The sequence below is a fragment of the Rhinolophus sinicus genome, linkage group LG02 (assembly GCF_036562045.2).
Source record: "Rhinolophus sinicus isolate RSC01 linkage group LG02, ASM3656204v1, whole genome shotgun sequence".
In the NCBI taxonomy this organism is placed as follows: Eukaryota; Metazoa; Chordata; class Mammalia; order Chiroptera; family Rhinolophidae; genus Rhinolophus; species Rhinolophus sinicus.
The window spans coordinates 166,711,685-166,729,826 of record NC_133752.1 but is presented as its reverse complement, the minus strand read 5'-3'; the positions used below and the strand labels follow the sequence as shown (position 1 = coordinate 166,729,826).

The window sequence follows — 18,142 nt, the reverse complement described above, 5'->3', positions numbered from 1 at the left end:
TAATGTTTAATTGTGCAGTTCACCTACATCAAGTATAATCACATTGTTGTACAATCAATCTCCAGAACTTCATCTTGCAAACCTGAAATATTATACTCAGTAAACAACTTCCTATTCCCCCTCCCCCCAGCCCCTGGCAACCACCATCCTACTTTCTGTTTCTATGGATTTGACTATCTAGATACCTCATATAAGTGGAAACATACGGTACTTGTCCCTTTCTGATTGGCTTATTTCACTTAGCATAATGTCCTCAAGGTTCATTCCTGTTGTAGCATGTGTCAGAATTTCCTTCTTTTTTAAGGCCGAATAATATTCCATTGTATGTACATACCACATTTTGTTTATCTATTAATCTGTTGGTGGACACTTGGGTTATCCCCACCTCTTGGCTATTGTGAATAATGGTGCTATGAATATGGGTAAAATATTTTTTGACTGACTGATGATAATCTGGGAACTAAAGCTCTTGGTTAAACCTTTAGATTATTGACCTTAAACAATTTCCAATCAAAATTGGATTACAATAATCCCAAAGTACCTTACTGATCTAAAATACTACTATGTCATCAAATAAAGTCTTATTTCAATTCTTTCCATCTCAATGATCATTTTAATCTTGTGAGAAGGTAATAGAGTCTCATAGGATTTGGTGGATTTAACACTAAAGCCACCGTCTTCTCCACTTGCTAGTTTCATCAGATCCCCTTCACCTTACTCTGACAGCTTTGTCAGTCTCTGCCCATCAATATCAGAAAAGGTTGTGATTTGAAATGCTCCAACATGAAGATGAGGACTTGACCAAGACCTCACTTGATTGCCCTTCTCATTTACTAACCTCATATATTTGGGGAAAGGAAATGTCTTAGTAAATCTCTGTGTATGCTAATTTTGTAAAAAAATAAAAAAACAACCTGAATTGCATGATGTCAACAGAAATACATTTTATTTGTAACAAATGGGTACATACAACAGATTCATAAATATCTAATACTGACTGAATTGTGATAAAATTGACACAAAAGACTCCAAGAGATTTGTTACTGAAAATAAGGTTTTCAATACATTGGTATTTGGCTGATTTAACTCACTCAACCCATTGCTTTCGTTTCAAAGCTCAGAGTTATATACAGTATACAATTTTGACTTCCCGTTCCATAAACAATATGACATAGATGTTCATAACCGGCATATTGTCATTTAGGCAATAATCCTAAACTAAGTAAGTTCACTGAAATAGTCTACAATATCCTCTAGGTTAAAGCTACAGAATAATATTCATTATAGGAGAGAGAATTACACAGATTGTATTAATGCTAGAAATGCTACTGAGAGAAACAATACATATTCAAAATACTGTAAAAAGTAATAAACACCTTCGAAAATTATACCTTTCAAAACTGGAAAATAAGAAATTTTGTAACTTAACTGACTTTAATAAAGATAAAGGAAATACAGGAATGCCACACCAGTGTTATTTAATGTGAAAGAGTATCTTTTCATTGTTCATTTCACCAGTATACCAGATTGTGATAATTTGTTATAATCTACCTATTAGGTGTTTCCACCTTAGTAAGATTATATTTGTCATTTCTATGACCCTAGAGAATATTTCTACATGGACCCCAGGGAATGTAGAAATAAAAATGTTTTTCTAGAGGTCACGATGGTCCAAACAGGCAGAAAATAGATACTTCTCAGACACTGGTCATTTTAGATAATCCCTCACCTCTTTTGTTGTACGTTAATGCAGTTTATAGAACATCCACAGTAATATGCTCTCTGAATAGAAGTAATCTCCTTGCCTTATGAATATCCTGAAAGCAGATACATGATTCATCCATTGAAAAATTATATACTTCATTTTATTAATAATTCTCTGCTACCACCAAATATGATAATAATAGTCTTTCACACATGGCATTTTTGACGCATTCATAAAGTGTCCTTTTCTCTCTAAAAGAAATATCTGCTTTCCACATTGGTGAAAAATATTTATATATTCCACAAGTACTGTATCTCATAAAATGGAAACTGGTTTCATTTTCCATTTATATTAAGAGTAATCTTCAAAGTGTCTTGCTAGTTCACTGTGTTTCATTTTCTCTGTGAATAGTTCATCAAATACTCTCTTCTGCTTTGAAGTAAAGTAGTTTATCCAATCACCCACTGCTCCTGGAAAAATTGGAAATATATCAGACAAGAACCAATTTAAATGTATAATGTTCAGAAAAGCAATCTGTCAGATTTATAATACAATGTGAACAATTTTATCTCTTGGTGATAAAGATGATGGGAGAATTATTCTTTTCTTCATTTGTTTATCTGTTGTTTCTAATTTCTTTAGTAATAGTTACCTATTAATTTGTACAGTTTTGAAAGTTATTTCTTAAAAAGAAAGGAAGATTGAAAATATGTAACTGTCCTAGGTTTTACGATGGCAGGGAAAACAAGTATCTCAGCTAAACAATCAAAACATAAAGCAGACAAAGTGGACATAATGATGCTTCATTTATTTCCCTGCATGTGTACCTCCACAGCAGTAGCTGTGCTGATAACATATCATAGGAGTGAGTAATTGGTCTCATTTTAAGGAAATTTATTTTACAATATTGATAACAGAGAGTTGAAAATATAATCACCAAGTTACTTGTATGACATGTTCACCTTCCATATAACATGTTTGAAAATTGAAATAAAATATATACAGCTGACCCTTGAAAAATGTGGGAGGGGATTACCCTTTCCCCAAGGGAAAATCTGCGTATAACTTTAGACTCCTACGAATAGCTTTCTGTTGACTGGAAGCCTTACTGATAACGTAAACAGTGAATTAACACATATATTGTACATTATAAGAATTATATACTGTGTTCTTTCAATAAAGCAAGCTAGAAAAAAAATGTTAAGAAAATCATAAGGAAGAGAAAATATATTTACAGTATTTATTGAACATTTTCTGCATATAAGTGGACCCATGCAGTTCAACCTGTGTTGCTCAAAGGTCAACTGTACTTCATACAGTCCATTGGCCTGTCCTGACCGTGCGTCACCCTCTCAGCCTTGGTCACAGTGCCAACCCCTAAAGGTTGCCCTTCTCATTTCCATTATGCACACTATGCCAAACCTGGACCCTGGATCTTGTCCACCGTGGTCTTTTGCACTTCTGGCCCTAAGCTTCATCCCTGGGGTGTAGCTGCACTGGAACCAGTAATGCATCATTTTATCCCCTCATTACAGACTGTCTTATATTTGTCTCTGTTATATTTTCTTTGCAATTAGCTTATAAACTCTTTCAGGTTAGGGACTGTGATGTATTCATGTGTATTCCTGCAGTACTGAACCCTGCAGTACTGAATCCCGTGCCATAGAGTTGTCCTTATTTGCTGCTCCCTCCTTTATTTCTCATCTCTTTAAATCCCTCAACCTGACTTCATCCCCACTCTCTGAATTCACTCATGATAGATAAATGGGCATGTTTGACTCTGACTTTCTTCCTAACTCTGGCTGATGTCTTTTATTGGCTTGTTGTGCTGTTTTATTCCCATTGATGTTAGGGTCCCAGGGCTCGCTCTTCTGTCCCTTTTCTCCACGAGCCCCTCCCACTCACCCTGAAAATTTTTACCAAATTCCACAGTCTAAGGATAGCTCCTGAACTGCCTTCCCAGCTGAGCATCACCCAAAAGTGACTCACTGGCACTGCCCAATTTGCGATCATCAATGTTTCATACTTGTACTATTACATTAACCTCTTTACCGGACTTTCTGCTTTCATCCTCTTCTAATCAATTTTCTCCATTCTGAATCTTTTATTTTCTAGCACACATTTTGACCATGTCAAGTCCCTTCTTAAAACAGCAAACAGACGAGGGGAAAACAACGAAAAAATACCTCCTAATGATGGCCATCAAAGCTTTTGTTCTCTCTGACCTCAATCTTATTTTCATCATTCTGCTTCACACATCATACACCACTCTAGCACATGAAACTATTTGCTCTTTCTAGAAAATACCATCCAATTCCAGGTGGCTCTCCTACCCGCTATTAGCTCTTTCTGGAATGTATTTTGTCCCTGTCATTTTCCTGGTAAAATCCTGCTCATGCTTCCAGTCCTAAATCCAATGTAATCCTCTCATCTACTTTGCCAGGAGAAAAATTGTCTCTGTCTTATTTATGATGCTAGTCATTCCTAGATCCAACGTAATCCTCTCACCTACTTTGCCAGGAAAAAAGTTATCTCTCTCTTATTTATGATGCTAGTCACATTTGCTCATACTAGTAACAGAGTTGTTATCACCTTGTATTATTGCTTAGACTATAACATTCTGAAGGACAAGATTGAAATTTTTTTTCCATTTTTTTAATCTTACTTCTTAGAAAATGGTTTATTAATATATATTTGCTTAATTGAATTATCTTTTCCCTCCCAGCCATGGTTTTGCAACTACAAAGAAATAAAAAAAAATGAACCACCACAAAGGACAAAAATAATTCGTAAAGTTGGGATAATATCTGATCTATATGAATTGGCAAATATTTGCTTTGGGGAGAATTACATTCAGTTGAGCGAAAGAATGGAAATAAATGTGTGTTTTCTACGAAGAAACCTGAGTATAGGAATGCAGAAAATTTTGTCTTTGAAAGTTATGAAAATTTTGAAAAATGTTAAATCATTTCCCCTCCAGATCTCGATGAAAATTCACACAGATTTCTATATTCACAAAGCAATTCTATATCCAGATATACCCAAGCTGCTTCTAAATTAGGAATTAATGGAGATTTATTTCCTTCTCTTTGTGTTTCCATGCAAAGGAATGTCCTTAGATAACAATCCCAGCTCTCTGTCCACCCTTTCCTTACTGCTTCTGCAGGTAAGTTATTAGATTGGTGAGTTTGGGAAAATGCACTGCCCACTCATCAGCTCCTTTCTCTCTCCCAAAGAAAACATGTGTACCACTCTCCACCATGCTCTAAGTGATCTGCCCCAGTGGGGGAATAATACTGCATTTGATCGGCTGTGACTAAGCATATGTTTATAAAATTCAGGGTAAATTATTAGCAAACACATTAGTCTGCAGACCTAAGATACATTCTTCAAATAACTTTATCATTCCATCTGTCTGACACCTGTCTCTTTCTCTCAATTGGTTCCTAACTGGGCATGGAAATCTCAATGTCTGGAAAGAATGCAATTCAAGGATTTCATTTAATAAACATTCACTGAGGGATGACAATGTGTGATCCGTTGTACAATGATGAAATGAGGATTAAAAATGGTAAAATAGAACTACTTCCAAATATAAGTCCCAGGCAAATCACCACATACATCTCTTTCTGACTTACCTTTCCTAAATACCAGGTTCTTATTAGATGTGAGGGCGCAGATGGTCTTATTTGGATCACAGTTTTCTTTGGCTGCATTATTTTTCATTTCCCTGAATGATGATTTCCAAGCGATCTGATTAATTTCGCTGTCACTCACATTAATACCAAGGAAAGTCGTTATTTTCTTTATGCTTTTAGAAAGATCCTGAGCAATAAGCAAATAAATTTTAAAAAGTGTTATTCATCAAAACACCAAATTCATTCCTTGAAATCTGAAAACAGAATTCATTGATCAATTTCCTGTATTAGCTTAATTTTACTAAAATTTTGATTGTTGAAATGTTTGGAAGGACTTACCTTCTTCATTTCTTCATAGAAGATAAATAGAATGTTTTTATCATTTCTGTGGCTTTCCCAGCTTAAAACATGATCAAACCAGGATCCATATACAACTAGAAGAAAAGCAAATTGTGTTAATATTAAACATTATGGCTTTGGGTCCCTGGGTTCTTCCCATTTCAGCAGTTTTCAGAGTAAGGCACATGCATATTAGACTGTGTAATGAAACAGTTTTCTTTAGAAGAGCTCGATTTCATTGTTGTTTCAACTAAATTCAATATTGTGAAAAGAAGCTGGATGGCTCTATCTTTTAATAAGGCTGTATTGTTTTTTTCTTATTTCTAATAAATATATATTTTTTTTTATCATCAAGAGAAGTGACAAGAGAAAGACATTGATACATATTTTCCCTATAATTGTGTTTTGATAACTACTTTGGATGCTAGGAGAAATAGAGAAGCATTGAGATTATATAATTTTTTCTTGTAAAGTGACAAGCTTTTCATAATTATAAGTTTTAGCATAAAAAGTTTATAAACTTCTCTGAGGAAGAAAAAAATGAAGAAGAAGAAAGGGGAGGAAGAGGAGGAGGAGGGGGAGGAGAGAGAGGAGGAGAAAGAGAAGAAGGAGAAGAAGAAGAATTAATAATAATAATAATAATTCTATTCAGGTGTCTCAGTTCAAGGCTGAATTACCCAATTGTAGATACTTCCAGGTCAAATCGCATTACAATTAAAAATCTATTAACTCACCTAAGGTGAGGAAGAATCACATGGAATATTTTTTCCAACTACACTCTGCCCTTCCCAGATATTCTGCTAAAACTCCTGAAAATGTGGTAACCAAGGCTAGTTTGCTTCCCTGCACATGGCCTAGGTTGGCCCTTCTGTGGTTACATTCATAGAAAAAGAATCTCTAGAACAGGAGCAGTAACAGGCCTACTCTACCCTACCCTGGTCAGACCATCCCCAGAGGCTGTTTTGTCTTCTGGTCACTGCAAATTTATAGAGATACGGTCAGATTAGCTCATGCAGTGGTGAGAGAGGAATGGTGAGCCACAGAGTGTAATAGTGGGAAACAAATGCGACTCTTTTTTTCCTTGGGAAAAAGCGGGCTCAAGATCTGTTTAAAAAACTAATTTACATATTTAAACTCTGCTTATTCCAAAAATGGAATTGAAGCAGAGTGAAGCATGCTAACTATCTTCAAATATTTAGAAGGCTAACATGTGGAAGATAAGTTCATTATTGGGGGACAGTTTTTATGTTTTTTTGGTTTGGGCCTGGACAAGTTATGCACAGTGGTAAGAGCAAAGATTTTGGAGCTGACCCCTGAATTTAAATCTTGGCTCTGCTCATAGTTACACATCTGTAGACAAGTTGTTTGGCTTCCCAAGGTCGGAGTTTTCCTCACCTGTAAATGAGGATAACAATATCTACCTCATGTGTTCCAGTGAAAACGAAAAGAGATCATGTTTGCATAGCACTTAGCAAAGTGTATGTATAACGTGGTAAGAATTTTTTTTTAACCTTTAGGAGCACCAAGAAGAAATGTGTTGCTTTGGGGCAGGAGTGTGGAGTATGAACCTGTCGTCAAGGTTATGAAGTTCAAAATTAGCCTCCACAAATCTTGGAGATGTTGTAAAGGTGATTCGAACATTAGGTGGGTGTTTTAACCAGAGGACCTTTAATGTATCCATTATTCCTGATATTTTATGGTTCTATTCAATGTATGCCAATAAATAAGAATTTAATAGAGGAGTCGAAATAGTGTGAGAATAGCAGATTCTTCCAAAGGGAATATAGCAAAACACAGTATTAAACCCTGTTGCTGGTGAGTTCCCAATGTCTTCATATTAAGGTTACACTTGCTGTGGCCTCTTTTAAATTAACAAGCAAAAGCTTAACAATTTACAAGCAAAATAGTAAAGCTAGCAATTAAGATCTACTCTAAGTCCTGTAAGAAACAAGATCCTCTGGGTACACACCATTTCTAAATCATGTCTCTTCTAACTTCTGTATTGTTTTGGTATATTATTTTTGCAAAATAGTTCTTTTAAATACTCCAGACACCACTGAATCAGGAAAAATGAAAAATTTAAAGGTCATGCATGGTAGCAAGACCAACATGTGCTACTCAGCTCAATCAAATAATGTATCATTGTGGTGTTTTCAGGATAAATTACTGTTAGTCTTTATAAAACCAAGTGCCAGGATGGCTAATTCTTTCACATTTGTTTTATTCGGGGTTTGGGGGAGTGGGGTTGTGTATATTGTTTACTTGTGCTGTTTTGTTTTATACGCAGGTATACATAAAACATGTTTCAGGCTACCTGTCCAGGTTTCATCTATATCTCACCATACTCCAATCAATGCATAATTACTTCACTGAAAAGACTGATGGTAGGTGAAAACAAGAGATGCTTGATCAGAATTAATCTCTGTTTTGAAAACATTAAAACTAGCTTAATAAGAAATTGGTAATATGTACTACCCATAGGTGATAAAAAAAAGAAGACTGAAGAAGCAAAGTGAGAAAGAATTGTTTAGAAAAATAAAAGAATAATTTATTCAAATGTATTTCTGAAAGTAGGCATTAGGATCCATTTAAACTCTTGGAAAATGCTTTCATTTTTAGTGGAAAGGTTCACTGTATATTATGAATAATAATCATTGTCATATTTACCATTTCCTTTTAGAAAAAGCTCTAAAAACGCAGCCCAGGTTTCAACGCCAGGGAGATTAGGGTTATCTCTGTAGTAGTGAAATAAAGAAACAGCTGTGTCTTTGGGATTCCTAATGATGTAAATAATCTGTTAAACAAAAAAATAATAATTTATTTTGGGTGGAAATAGCCCCAACACAAAACATTCCTAAAAGAAGTAGCAGCAAAACTTACCTGTGCAAGTCATGATTTTTTGGCAGCTTCAGCTAATTATTAAACACAGACGTCAGCCAGTGTTTCTCAAAACTTAATGTGCATAAGAATCATCATGTTATCTTGTTAAAATGCTCATTATAATTCAGGAGGTTCGGGGTGAGGCCTGGCATCCTGCATTTCTAGTGAGCTCCCAGGTAATGTTGATACTGCCAGCCCATCAACCACTATTTCAATTTATGGGCTAAATTTGATCCTGTCTTTCTAGGGTCAGACATGAGAAATCCCTCTTCATTTGTAGGATGAGATTATCTTTTTAATGTCCATTTATTTTAAAACATAATTTACATAAAGTAAGGTGTCTTACAAATTGTCTATTCTTATGTATAAGAAGAATGATGTTTTGGAATTTCCTTTTTCTACAATTTAATCACCAAAAGCATAAGGAATCTGAGATACCCTCTCAGTTTACATGAACACTGCAACTGTAATTTAATTCGATTCAATAAACATTTATTTAATACCTACTGTATACCACACAGTGTGCAATGTTGCAGGTCCAAGGGAAATAATGATGAGCAAGACAGAAATGGTTCCAGCCCTCTCAAAACTTGCAGTCAGGTGAGGGAACACTCTTGACAATGCAGGGTTATGAGAGTTTCAGCAAGGAAGTATAGAGTGCAGTATAGCATATAAGAAACTTTAGGAAACCAGTGTGAGAAGCTGGATATAATAGGATTATTCTTCAGTTATGGTCAACATTGCACGAGTACCAGATGGTCTACTTGCATTTTAACTGACAATCAGAGTGCACATGATTTACTTAGGTAAAAAAATGGTTACTGAATCATGTGCGGTGATGGATGGTAAGTAGACTTATTGTGTTGATCATTTCACAACATACACAAATATCGAATCATTATATTCTACATCTGAAACTAATATAATATTATATATCAATTATACTAAAAAAACACACACAAAAGAATGTATTCTAAGAAATCATGAGAAATATTAAGGGGAAGTTGAAGGATATGAAGGCAAGGCACAATAGTATTCTGGGGAAAAAATTAAATATTAACTAAATATCATGAAATGAGCTGAAAAACATAAATTTCATGTAGGAAAGTTTGGAAACAAAAAAAGAGAGACAAAGATTAGGAAGAAAATACAGGAGGCCTAGTAGGGTTGAGAGCTGGTGGGGAAAGACTGGAAAGGGAACTTCCTGTCTGACAGGGCCTGCGGTGCAGGTAAGCCTGGTCCAGCACGAAGCCCTCAGGGCTAAGCCACCAGCACCAGAGGATGTCATCCTCTTCTCAGACCAGGGGCAACCAGAGTTCCTATTAAGGGTCACGCTGAAAGGGTTGTTCCTTAAGGCTGTAGCTTTATAGTGGTGGCTTAACAAAGCACCTTAATCTTCCTGAGCTTCAGTTTCTTTGCTTATGAAAGGAAAAAGACCCACTCCTGTCATTTTTTTGTGGTGTGTTTATAAAACACAGCTCAGTCTCTAGTAGCCATTTGTTATCAATGCTATTGCTCTACCCCGGGAAGGGTTATTGAGCTCCCCAGACTCCTGTTTTTCCCCAAACCTCTCTCTCTGTCTTAGAGACAGAACGTTTGAAATAAAAATGCACGGTTGAGTGATAGTGCAATCAAGTTAGGACACCTTCACCTGTTCTGACAGATTTACTGGGGATAAAAGCAAAACTGATATTTGCCTCTGGTTTACTGTGTTTACTTTGGAGAAGAGTAGATGGTATGCATAGAGATATTGTGGTCATAGGGTTGTAATTACAGGAAGACCTGCTTTGATTTATGCAAAACATATGACTTGTAGGTTTTGGTTCTATTTTTGGAACATGGCTGACATTGGTTAAAGAGGCTTTATTACTGAGACCCTGTAACAATGGACACCTCGATCTTGCCTTTGCTTTTCAAATGTTATTCTTTTTTTTTCTCATAAAAACAGAATCTGAAACTACTCCTTATACAGACATTTGTAAAGAAAAGACAATCCAATCCTAATGTCATACCACAGAAAGTCACTCAGCAAGTTAACATATTTACATCTAGATTTTTCTTGTGTGTGTATATGTATATGTTTACTAAATTGAGATTGTATATATATATATATATATATGTATATATATATATATTTAAAACATGCTTTCTACTTAACCTCATTCCATATGAATTTCTCCATAAAAATAATTTGAATAAGAGATATATAAAAATATAAAATATTCTTTTAAATTATAGTTAACTTTTAAAATAATAATGTGTGCATTTTAAAAATAGCTTGAGGTACTATTCTTTAGTGTTTTATATACAATTTTAAAATGATTTTCCTATATAACCCCTTGCAAAAATGATAAATAAAATCATTAAAATAATATTAAGGCAATTTTTTTCCTTAGACATCAATATTTAAAGTAAGAAGACTAAAACCAGATTCAGAATAGAATAAGACATTGTCTAGTGTAGTTACAGTTCACATTGCTTTCATTACTGAAAAATTATTAAAATAATTTTTATGAGCTAGATACAGTGGTAACACCTATACATGCATTGTATTAGTCAATCTTTGCCACAGTGTGAGATGGATACCATTATTCCTGTATTAAGTAGGGAAACCAAAGCTCAGAGAGCATCAGCAATTTTCCAAGTTCACACAGCTTGAAAGTGGCAGAACATGAATCCAAGCTCAGTTCTGTGGCATTCCCAGGCTTCTGCCCTTCGCTATTGAACTTACCTTGCATTGTTTTTGTTTAATATCCACTGGTAGCATGTTGTAGTTCAAATGTGTTGGAATAACTCTTCTCTTACAATACGTTTTCAGCTCTTCAAATTTAGAAATGTCTCCCAGTTCAATTGGAGATGTTAGATTAATTTCAGCATTAGGAATGTTCTCAATGACTTTAGCAATCCAGTGAGTGCCTTCATACAAAAATAAAGTGAAATGCATTTTTAATTAAATGAGACTCTTGATGAAATGAGTATAGATAATTAGCATAAGGTTATAAAAGCAATGAATGCGTTCATTTTATTTTAAATAGTTTTACCTCTTGACACCCATTGAAACCTGTTGAAACACCAATGACGTTATTCATTTTACAAGAAGAATCACATTTTAAAAGTGTGAAGAGATATGAGAACTGTATATGCTGTTTGCTCAGCTTGAAATACTCTTCCACGCTCTAGCACTCATATCTAAAACCTTCTCCAATTCACAAACACACGGATCTTTCCATACACAATTCCTACTGGTCTTGCAAGCTCATGCATCTTGCTCTTTTAAAAACTGTCTTCTGAGTCCCACTCCCCTGGTGTAATTGCTCACCATTCATGTCCCTCCAAAGCAGCACACACTAGAGTACACTTGCCATTGAGTATATTCATGTCTGTCTCCCCATTGCCCATTTGAAGATAGACACTGAGTCTTATTTTTGTTTGTACATAAATACCGAGTAGTTGTGCAAACAAAGGATTTGAACAATGAACAAATGGTATATTCAAACATCATAAAGATGCAAGCCTGCTACCGTGAGGTCTGGAAGGAATACCACTTTGTGCTGACGAAAAGCACGTGTGGATGTGCTCCAACATCCTAGACACTAGTAAGCTCGAGCAAGAAGCAGAAGTTTGGGTGGGGAGGATGTTTTGCTAATTTGAAAGCAATGTCCTTGATGAGTTTAAATCAGCCCTGGTTTCCATTTATCTCCTTGTTATTCCAATAAGGTACAATATTAACAAATGTACAGTTGAATAAATATTTAGAGCTTAAACAGTGCTCTCATTTGCATTATATGTTTTAAATTTAAGACTATTTTAGGTTATAATGTTAAGGTCTGAAATATTTATAATTATACATTATAAACATTTACATTTATAATTATAACATTCATACAAACGTGACTCATACAGTAGTGATAGTTGTATTATTTGAACAAAATATATTGATTTCTTCCAATGAAGAAGAGAGAATACAAGTTTTGTGCTGCTGAAGGTAACCTCCTGGCAGCTAATGGGACGTTGTCAATTATAGGCTCCAATATGTACAGTAGACGCTTTATATATGGTATAAATTAGCCCCCTGTTCCAAGAACCTTAAAAGTATCATAAATTACTTTCTAAACTTACATATTAATTTAAGGTAAGATATATTTATCCACAGAGCAACGTATTGCATAGAAAGAATACTGAAGTATTCTGGAGACAATCATTTAATTTCCATTTGCAGCAATATTTTCCAATAAAAGAGATATATATATGGCTTATATTTATTCTCAAAAAACACCCTGAGAGATCCGGCCCTATGTGAACTCTGTGTCATCCAATGAGAAGATTACTTGGGCCTGACTTACAATCAAATGGGGAGACTACAGTGCACACACAACTCAAAGGAAGCTTGGTTCTTAGGTGCTGAATCCATGATAGCAGGCATATGCCCATCTCCACACATCCACTATTCTGGAATTAGCAACAGGAAGTTGGATATGATATAATCTGGTCACCTCTCAGGATCAAAAATAATATATGATTAATTCTGATTAGTCACAGAATGATAGTCATAGTAATGAGTATATACCTATACGTGGGAATAAACTTTGAATAATAAGGTATAAACTTTAATAACAAAAATATTTATGATTCTTATTAGCACAGAAGAAAAAAATTAATTTATAAATCAATCATTAAGTATAAATTGAACAAACAGTATTTATCACCATGCCTCGCACAAAATAGGAAGAAAACTTTATAATGTTACAGACGTTGTGCTTATTATAGATATTGGCATTTGTATGTTTTCATGAATAAACTAGAGAAACAAGAGTGTAGTAAAGCTCTAATTTCTACAGTTGAATTTTCGCAAAGCACATTATTTTGGCTCTCTACTGTCAAATTTTTTCATTAAAATAAGCATTTATGATACTTTAATTTCCTTTGAAAATTCTGAAAAACAAATGTTTGGTAAAAATTATTATTATATGACTATTACTACTGTATTTCTACATTTAAAAAATACATTAAAATAAACTTTACCAGATTTTGGATAGGAAACCAGAAACACATCATCTTCTCTTGCACTGAAGGAATCCAGGGAATTTAGAAGTTCTTCTGAAGACATAGTAGAAAAAAGGATCTCCTTGAATTTATGAAGAACACTTGACTGGTTCTGGGATGACATCTTTCATCAAATTAATCAAAAATTATTTACTAAACACTAACTTCATACAAAGCACAGAGCAAGTATGGTCCTTGATTTTTATCCTAGCTCAGTGGCAATGTAATCTTAGAATTACTGAGCTAACATTCCAAGTAGAGGAACATATATATATACCTTCTGCAATTTTCACAAGTGTAATTTTTAAACCATGACCCCACAAGCCAAAGTCTACTGTTAAAAAGATGTTATCTAAATTTCACTGATAACATGTTACAAAATATTTCCTCCACTTGTCACTCAGAATCATTTACATACAAAGCTTTCAAGCTATCAGAATGTAATCATTATATTAAAGGACTAACGTTAATCAAATCCCTTGGCCTAAATAAGGAAAGCATTTTAGTGGCTATAATGGATTACATCACTGTGGAAATGATTGGGAAAATTGAACTTGTTAATATTAACACAGCCTAGAGGAAGTAGCTAGTATTGCATTCTGGGAAGAGGAGAGGAATGGAATGAGAAAAAATAAATTCTTCTACGTAGGAATTGACAGATAAATCTGTGACTAAGGTAAATGTCACAGGCAACACGTTAGGAAAGATAACATGGGAATCAGGAAACCCAAGGCAGAAAAGAGATATCTAGAACTTTGATACACACAGAAAGTTTTTGGTGACCTAAATAACTTGTCTGAGTCATTCTTAGTTTTTGTCATGTTATTACTGTCTGGATTCAATTAGATATGGCCATGAAGTGTCCAGCTACTTCAAAAAACCATAATTGAGTCTTTTTTGTTTGCTTGTATAACTGCTAAAAGAAATGTATACCAACAAGGAAATGATCAGCATTTTAATTGAACAGAACACAAAAATGTAGAGGTCTATTATGTAAGAAATAACTAAAGAAGAAAGATATACATGATAGTGGCAGAAATGAAATTTAGAATGATCCTACACATTGTAGATGAAAAAGGGGGGTTCTATGGAAAGTAACCTACAGGGTGATCTGATCAAAAATTCCTAACTGGGCAGGTCATGGTTGGTAGTCATGCCCCAGACATATAACTTTTTAGTAAAAGTTTATTTTTGCATTAAGCAAGCCCTGTCTATTGTTTCTGTGCATCTAGGTTAATGCACCTTTGAAATAAGTCATAACCACCCTCAAAACAAATCACATAATCTTAACTACCCTGTAACCCAATCTCCATGTGACCATCCCCAAGACAGCACATAATCTTAACAATTCTGTAATCCTTTCCTACCTTCCTCCTTAATCTCAAATGCATAAAAGAAATTGCAAACTGCTATTCTTTGAAGCATTTATTTCAATTTGTTGAGATCTTACTTCTAGATGTATATCCTCTGTTTGACTCAAATAAATTTTTATTAAAATTCTCTATAGGCTTGGACATTTCTTAAGTCAAAACCATAAAAAATGTGAAAGAATCAAAAAAAGATTAGAACGAATATGTAAATTGAGTATGGTTACTGGTTTATAAGATCAATACATGAAAATAAATTGTATTTCTGTATTTCAGCAACATTCAAACCCAAGTTGGTGGGTGGTTGTTTTTGTGTGTTTGTTTGGTTGGCTGTTTTGGTTTTGGGGGGGGGTGGGGGTTTGGCTTTTTTCCCCCCCAACACAATGTTCTTAAAAAACAGTGTGTTTTCTATGATTATTATTGGTGCTCCCTCCGTGAGACAAAAGCCACACCCAGAAATGTCTTCAGGATATGCCACATTCTCCTTTGGAATAAGCATCAGGATGCTTTCAGATGCTCAGAAGCTTTTTGTCTAGCAGATAAGGGCTGAGAGATGTGCCCTTAATATTTTTAAAAGCCTGTTATTGACCTATGAGGTCTATGAGACACACACATTTTAATCTTTCTGAAGTGTCAACAAAGGATCTTATGGCCACATCCTTGAATTCATCTTTATCCTGATACCAACTTTTGCTGGTAGTGCCATGGATGTGATTTTTGTTCTGAGATCATTTCTTACTTTGAGAACATTTTGCTAACCAGAAAGAAGGTTGTGGACCCTTTTTCCACTAAATTCTAATATATAACTTGATGATTCTTTTTTTAGTTCAACTCTTTCTCTTCTATTTTTATTATAGGCACTAGAAGAAGTCAGTTATTGCTTTCAACATTCTGCCTGGAAGTCTCCTTACCAAAGCCACATGTTAAGTACTCTCTGTTTTCCATATTTACTCAGGGTGTTGCTAATTGTTCTGCCATACATATCTCACAGCCTCATTCATCCAGCCTACAACAATCACTTCCTCATTGTCCTTCAAGAGTTTGAAAACAGTTTCCTCATGAGCTATCAATCAATATTCTGTTCACTGTCCAGTCCCAAAGGCAATGTTACATATTTTAGGTTTTTGTTACAAAAACACCTCACATGCAGGTACCAATTTCTGTTTATTTCTATTTGATGAGTAACAAACCACTCCTAAAATGTAGCGTCTTATGCCAACAATGCATTATGTCTCATAGTTTTACGATATTACTGCGCTCAGCTGGGCGATTCTCTTTTGGAGTCCAGTAAAGGCATCTTTCCAAAAGCTTGGCTTGAATTGAGTAGGAAGTCAAGTTAGTGCAAAGGCATTTTCATGTATAAAACTGTCAAGAAAGAATGTCTGGGATTCAGGATTAGGATGTGGGGTATAAGGGGGCAGAAAATAACATGAAGTACAATGATTGTTTACAGAAATAATAAACTCAAAGAAAGAGGTTATCTTTCTTTCCCCATGGTTTTGATACCGAGGGAGAATATGATGATAACTTTACATGCCAGGATAAAAAAAATTCCAGAACAGGAAATGTGAAGCAATAAGAACAGTAACTGACAGGAAGAAATCAGATAAGGTGATTTCAGGGAAGGCTGACAGGTAACACAAGCAATAAAGTCATTAAGGGTGTAGTGTCCACGTAAGAAGCGTCCAAATCTGTAGAGAATTTTTATGAGTTTATTTAAGCCAGACTGACATCAATTGCTGGGAAGCAAGATCTCAAATGCTTCCACAATAACTGTTTGCAGTTTCTTTTATACACTTGGAATTAGGAGGGAATTTAAGGAGAATTACATGAAGGTGGGGGAAAGAAAAGTGGGATTGGATTACAGAACAGTTAGGATTGTGTACTCTCTTCAGTAGTTATGCCTTCGAGGGGTATTACTTCTAGTATTTCAAGGCTTTGTTAACCTCAACGCATAAGCACAATGGACAGGGCTAGCTTAAAAACCTTTCAGTAAAGATATAGGCCTGCTTTATGTTTGGGTATTTGATCCATTTTAAGTTAATTTTGGTACACAGTGACAGATAGCAATCTAGTTTCATTCTTTTGCACATGGCTTTCCAATTCTCCAAGCACCATTTATCATGGAAACAACCAAAGTGTCCTTCGATAGATGATTGGATAAAGAAGTTGTGGTATATACACACATGGAATACTATTCTGCCATAAGAAAAGATTAAATAGTACCATTTGTGACACACAGATGGATTTTGAGATTATTATGTTGCGTGAAATAAGTCAAACAGAAAAAGTCGAGAACCATATGATTTCACTGATATGTGGTATATAAAACTGAAAACAACAAAAGAACAATACAAACAAATGAAGAAATAAAAACTCATAGACACAGACAACAGTTTAGTGGTTACCAAAGGGTAAAGGCGGAGGGGAGTGGTAGATGAGGGTAAAGGGGATCAAATATATGGTGGTGATGGAAAGAGAACTGACTCTGGTTGGTGAACACACAATGTGATATATAGTATTACAGAATTGTACACCTGAAATCTATGTAACTCTACTAACAATTGTCACCCCAATAAACTTGAATTAAAAATATATATATATAGGCCTGGGGCATGACTACTTACCATGACAAGCCAGTTAAGAATTTATGATCAGATCACCCTGTGAGGTTACTTTTAGTAGAACCCCTTTTTCATCCACAGTATGAGTGAACCTGGAGCTATGTTGTGATACTAATATTTTTATTAGTTTATTTTTCTTTTCTTTTTTTTTTTTTAGAACACTTTCTTTTGAAGCAACAATAGCTCCAAGGCCAGAGCCAGAAAATACTCATTTAACATATTTTATTGAGCAGTTGCAATGGGCCAGACATTATTCTGCCTCTAGGAAATAGACTCTGAATAATACAGAAAAGTACATGATTTCATGGAGAGAATTCTAGTTCAGGGAGACAGATAATAAAAATAAAATAAAAAAAGATTAACAAGAAAATATCTAGTAATGATAAGTAAAACACAAAACCATGGTGATACAAAATAGAATTATTAGAAGGCTACTTTGAGTGTCAGGGAAGGTTTCTCTGATGAGGTGCCAGCCTCTATTTTCTATATGCAAGGGGTGGTCCACATTGAAAGTCTAAACATGTACCGTTGTATGAGTGAGTGAAA

The 18,142-nt window shown here is 34.8% G+C and overlaps 1 protein-coding gene across 1 annotated transcript; it reads right to left on the bottom strand.

Moving 5' to 3' along the window:
- Window positions 1-929: 929 nt before the first annotated feature.
- LOC109449673 (sulfotransferase 6B1) lies at window positions 930-15,243 on the bottom strand. Its single transcript, XM_019736185.2, has 6 exons — window positions 13,585-15,243; window positions 11,294-11,478; window positions 8,350-8,476; window positions 5,683-5,777; window positions 5,344-5,530; window positions 930-2,175 (listed from the first exon to the last, which is right to left on the bottom strand). The coding sequence occupies exons 1-6, from the start codon at window positions 13,727-13,729 to the stop codon at window positions 2,057-2,059; spliced, it is 858 nt and encodes a 285-aa protein (XP_019591744.2). The 5' UTR covers window positions 13,730-15,243; the 3' UTR covers window positions 930-2,056.
- Between the last annotated feature and the right edge of the window lie 2,899 nt (window positions 15,244-18,142).

Coding starts and splice junctions, on each gene's coding strand:
- LOC109449673 (XM_019736185.2), bottom strand. CDS start 13,729: ATGTCATCCCAGAACCAGTCAAGTGTTCTTCATAAATTCAAGGAGATC. Junction 11,479..13,584: donor GGTTTCCTATCCAAAATCTG/GTAAAGTTTATT, acceptor TTTTGTATGAAG/GCACTCACTGGATTGCTAAA. Junction 5,778..8,349: donor GCTTTTTCTAAAAGGAAATG/GTAAATATGACA, acceptor CTTTTCTTCTAG/TTGTATATGGATCCTGGTTT.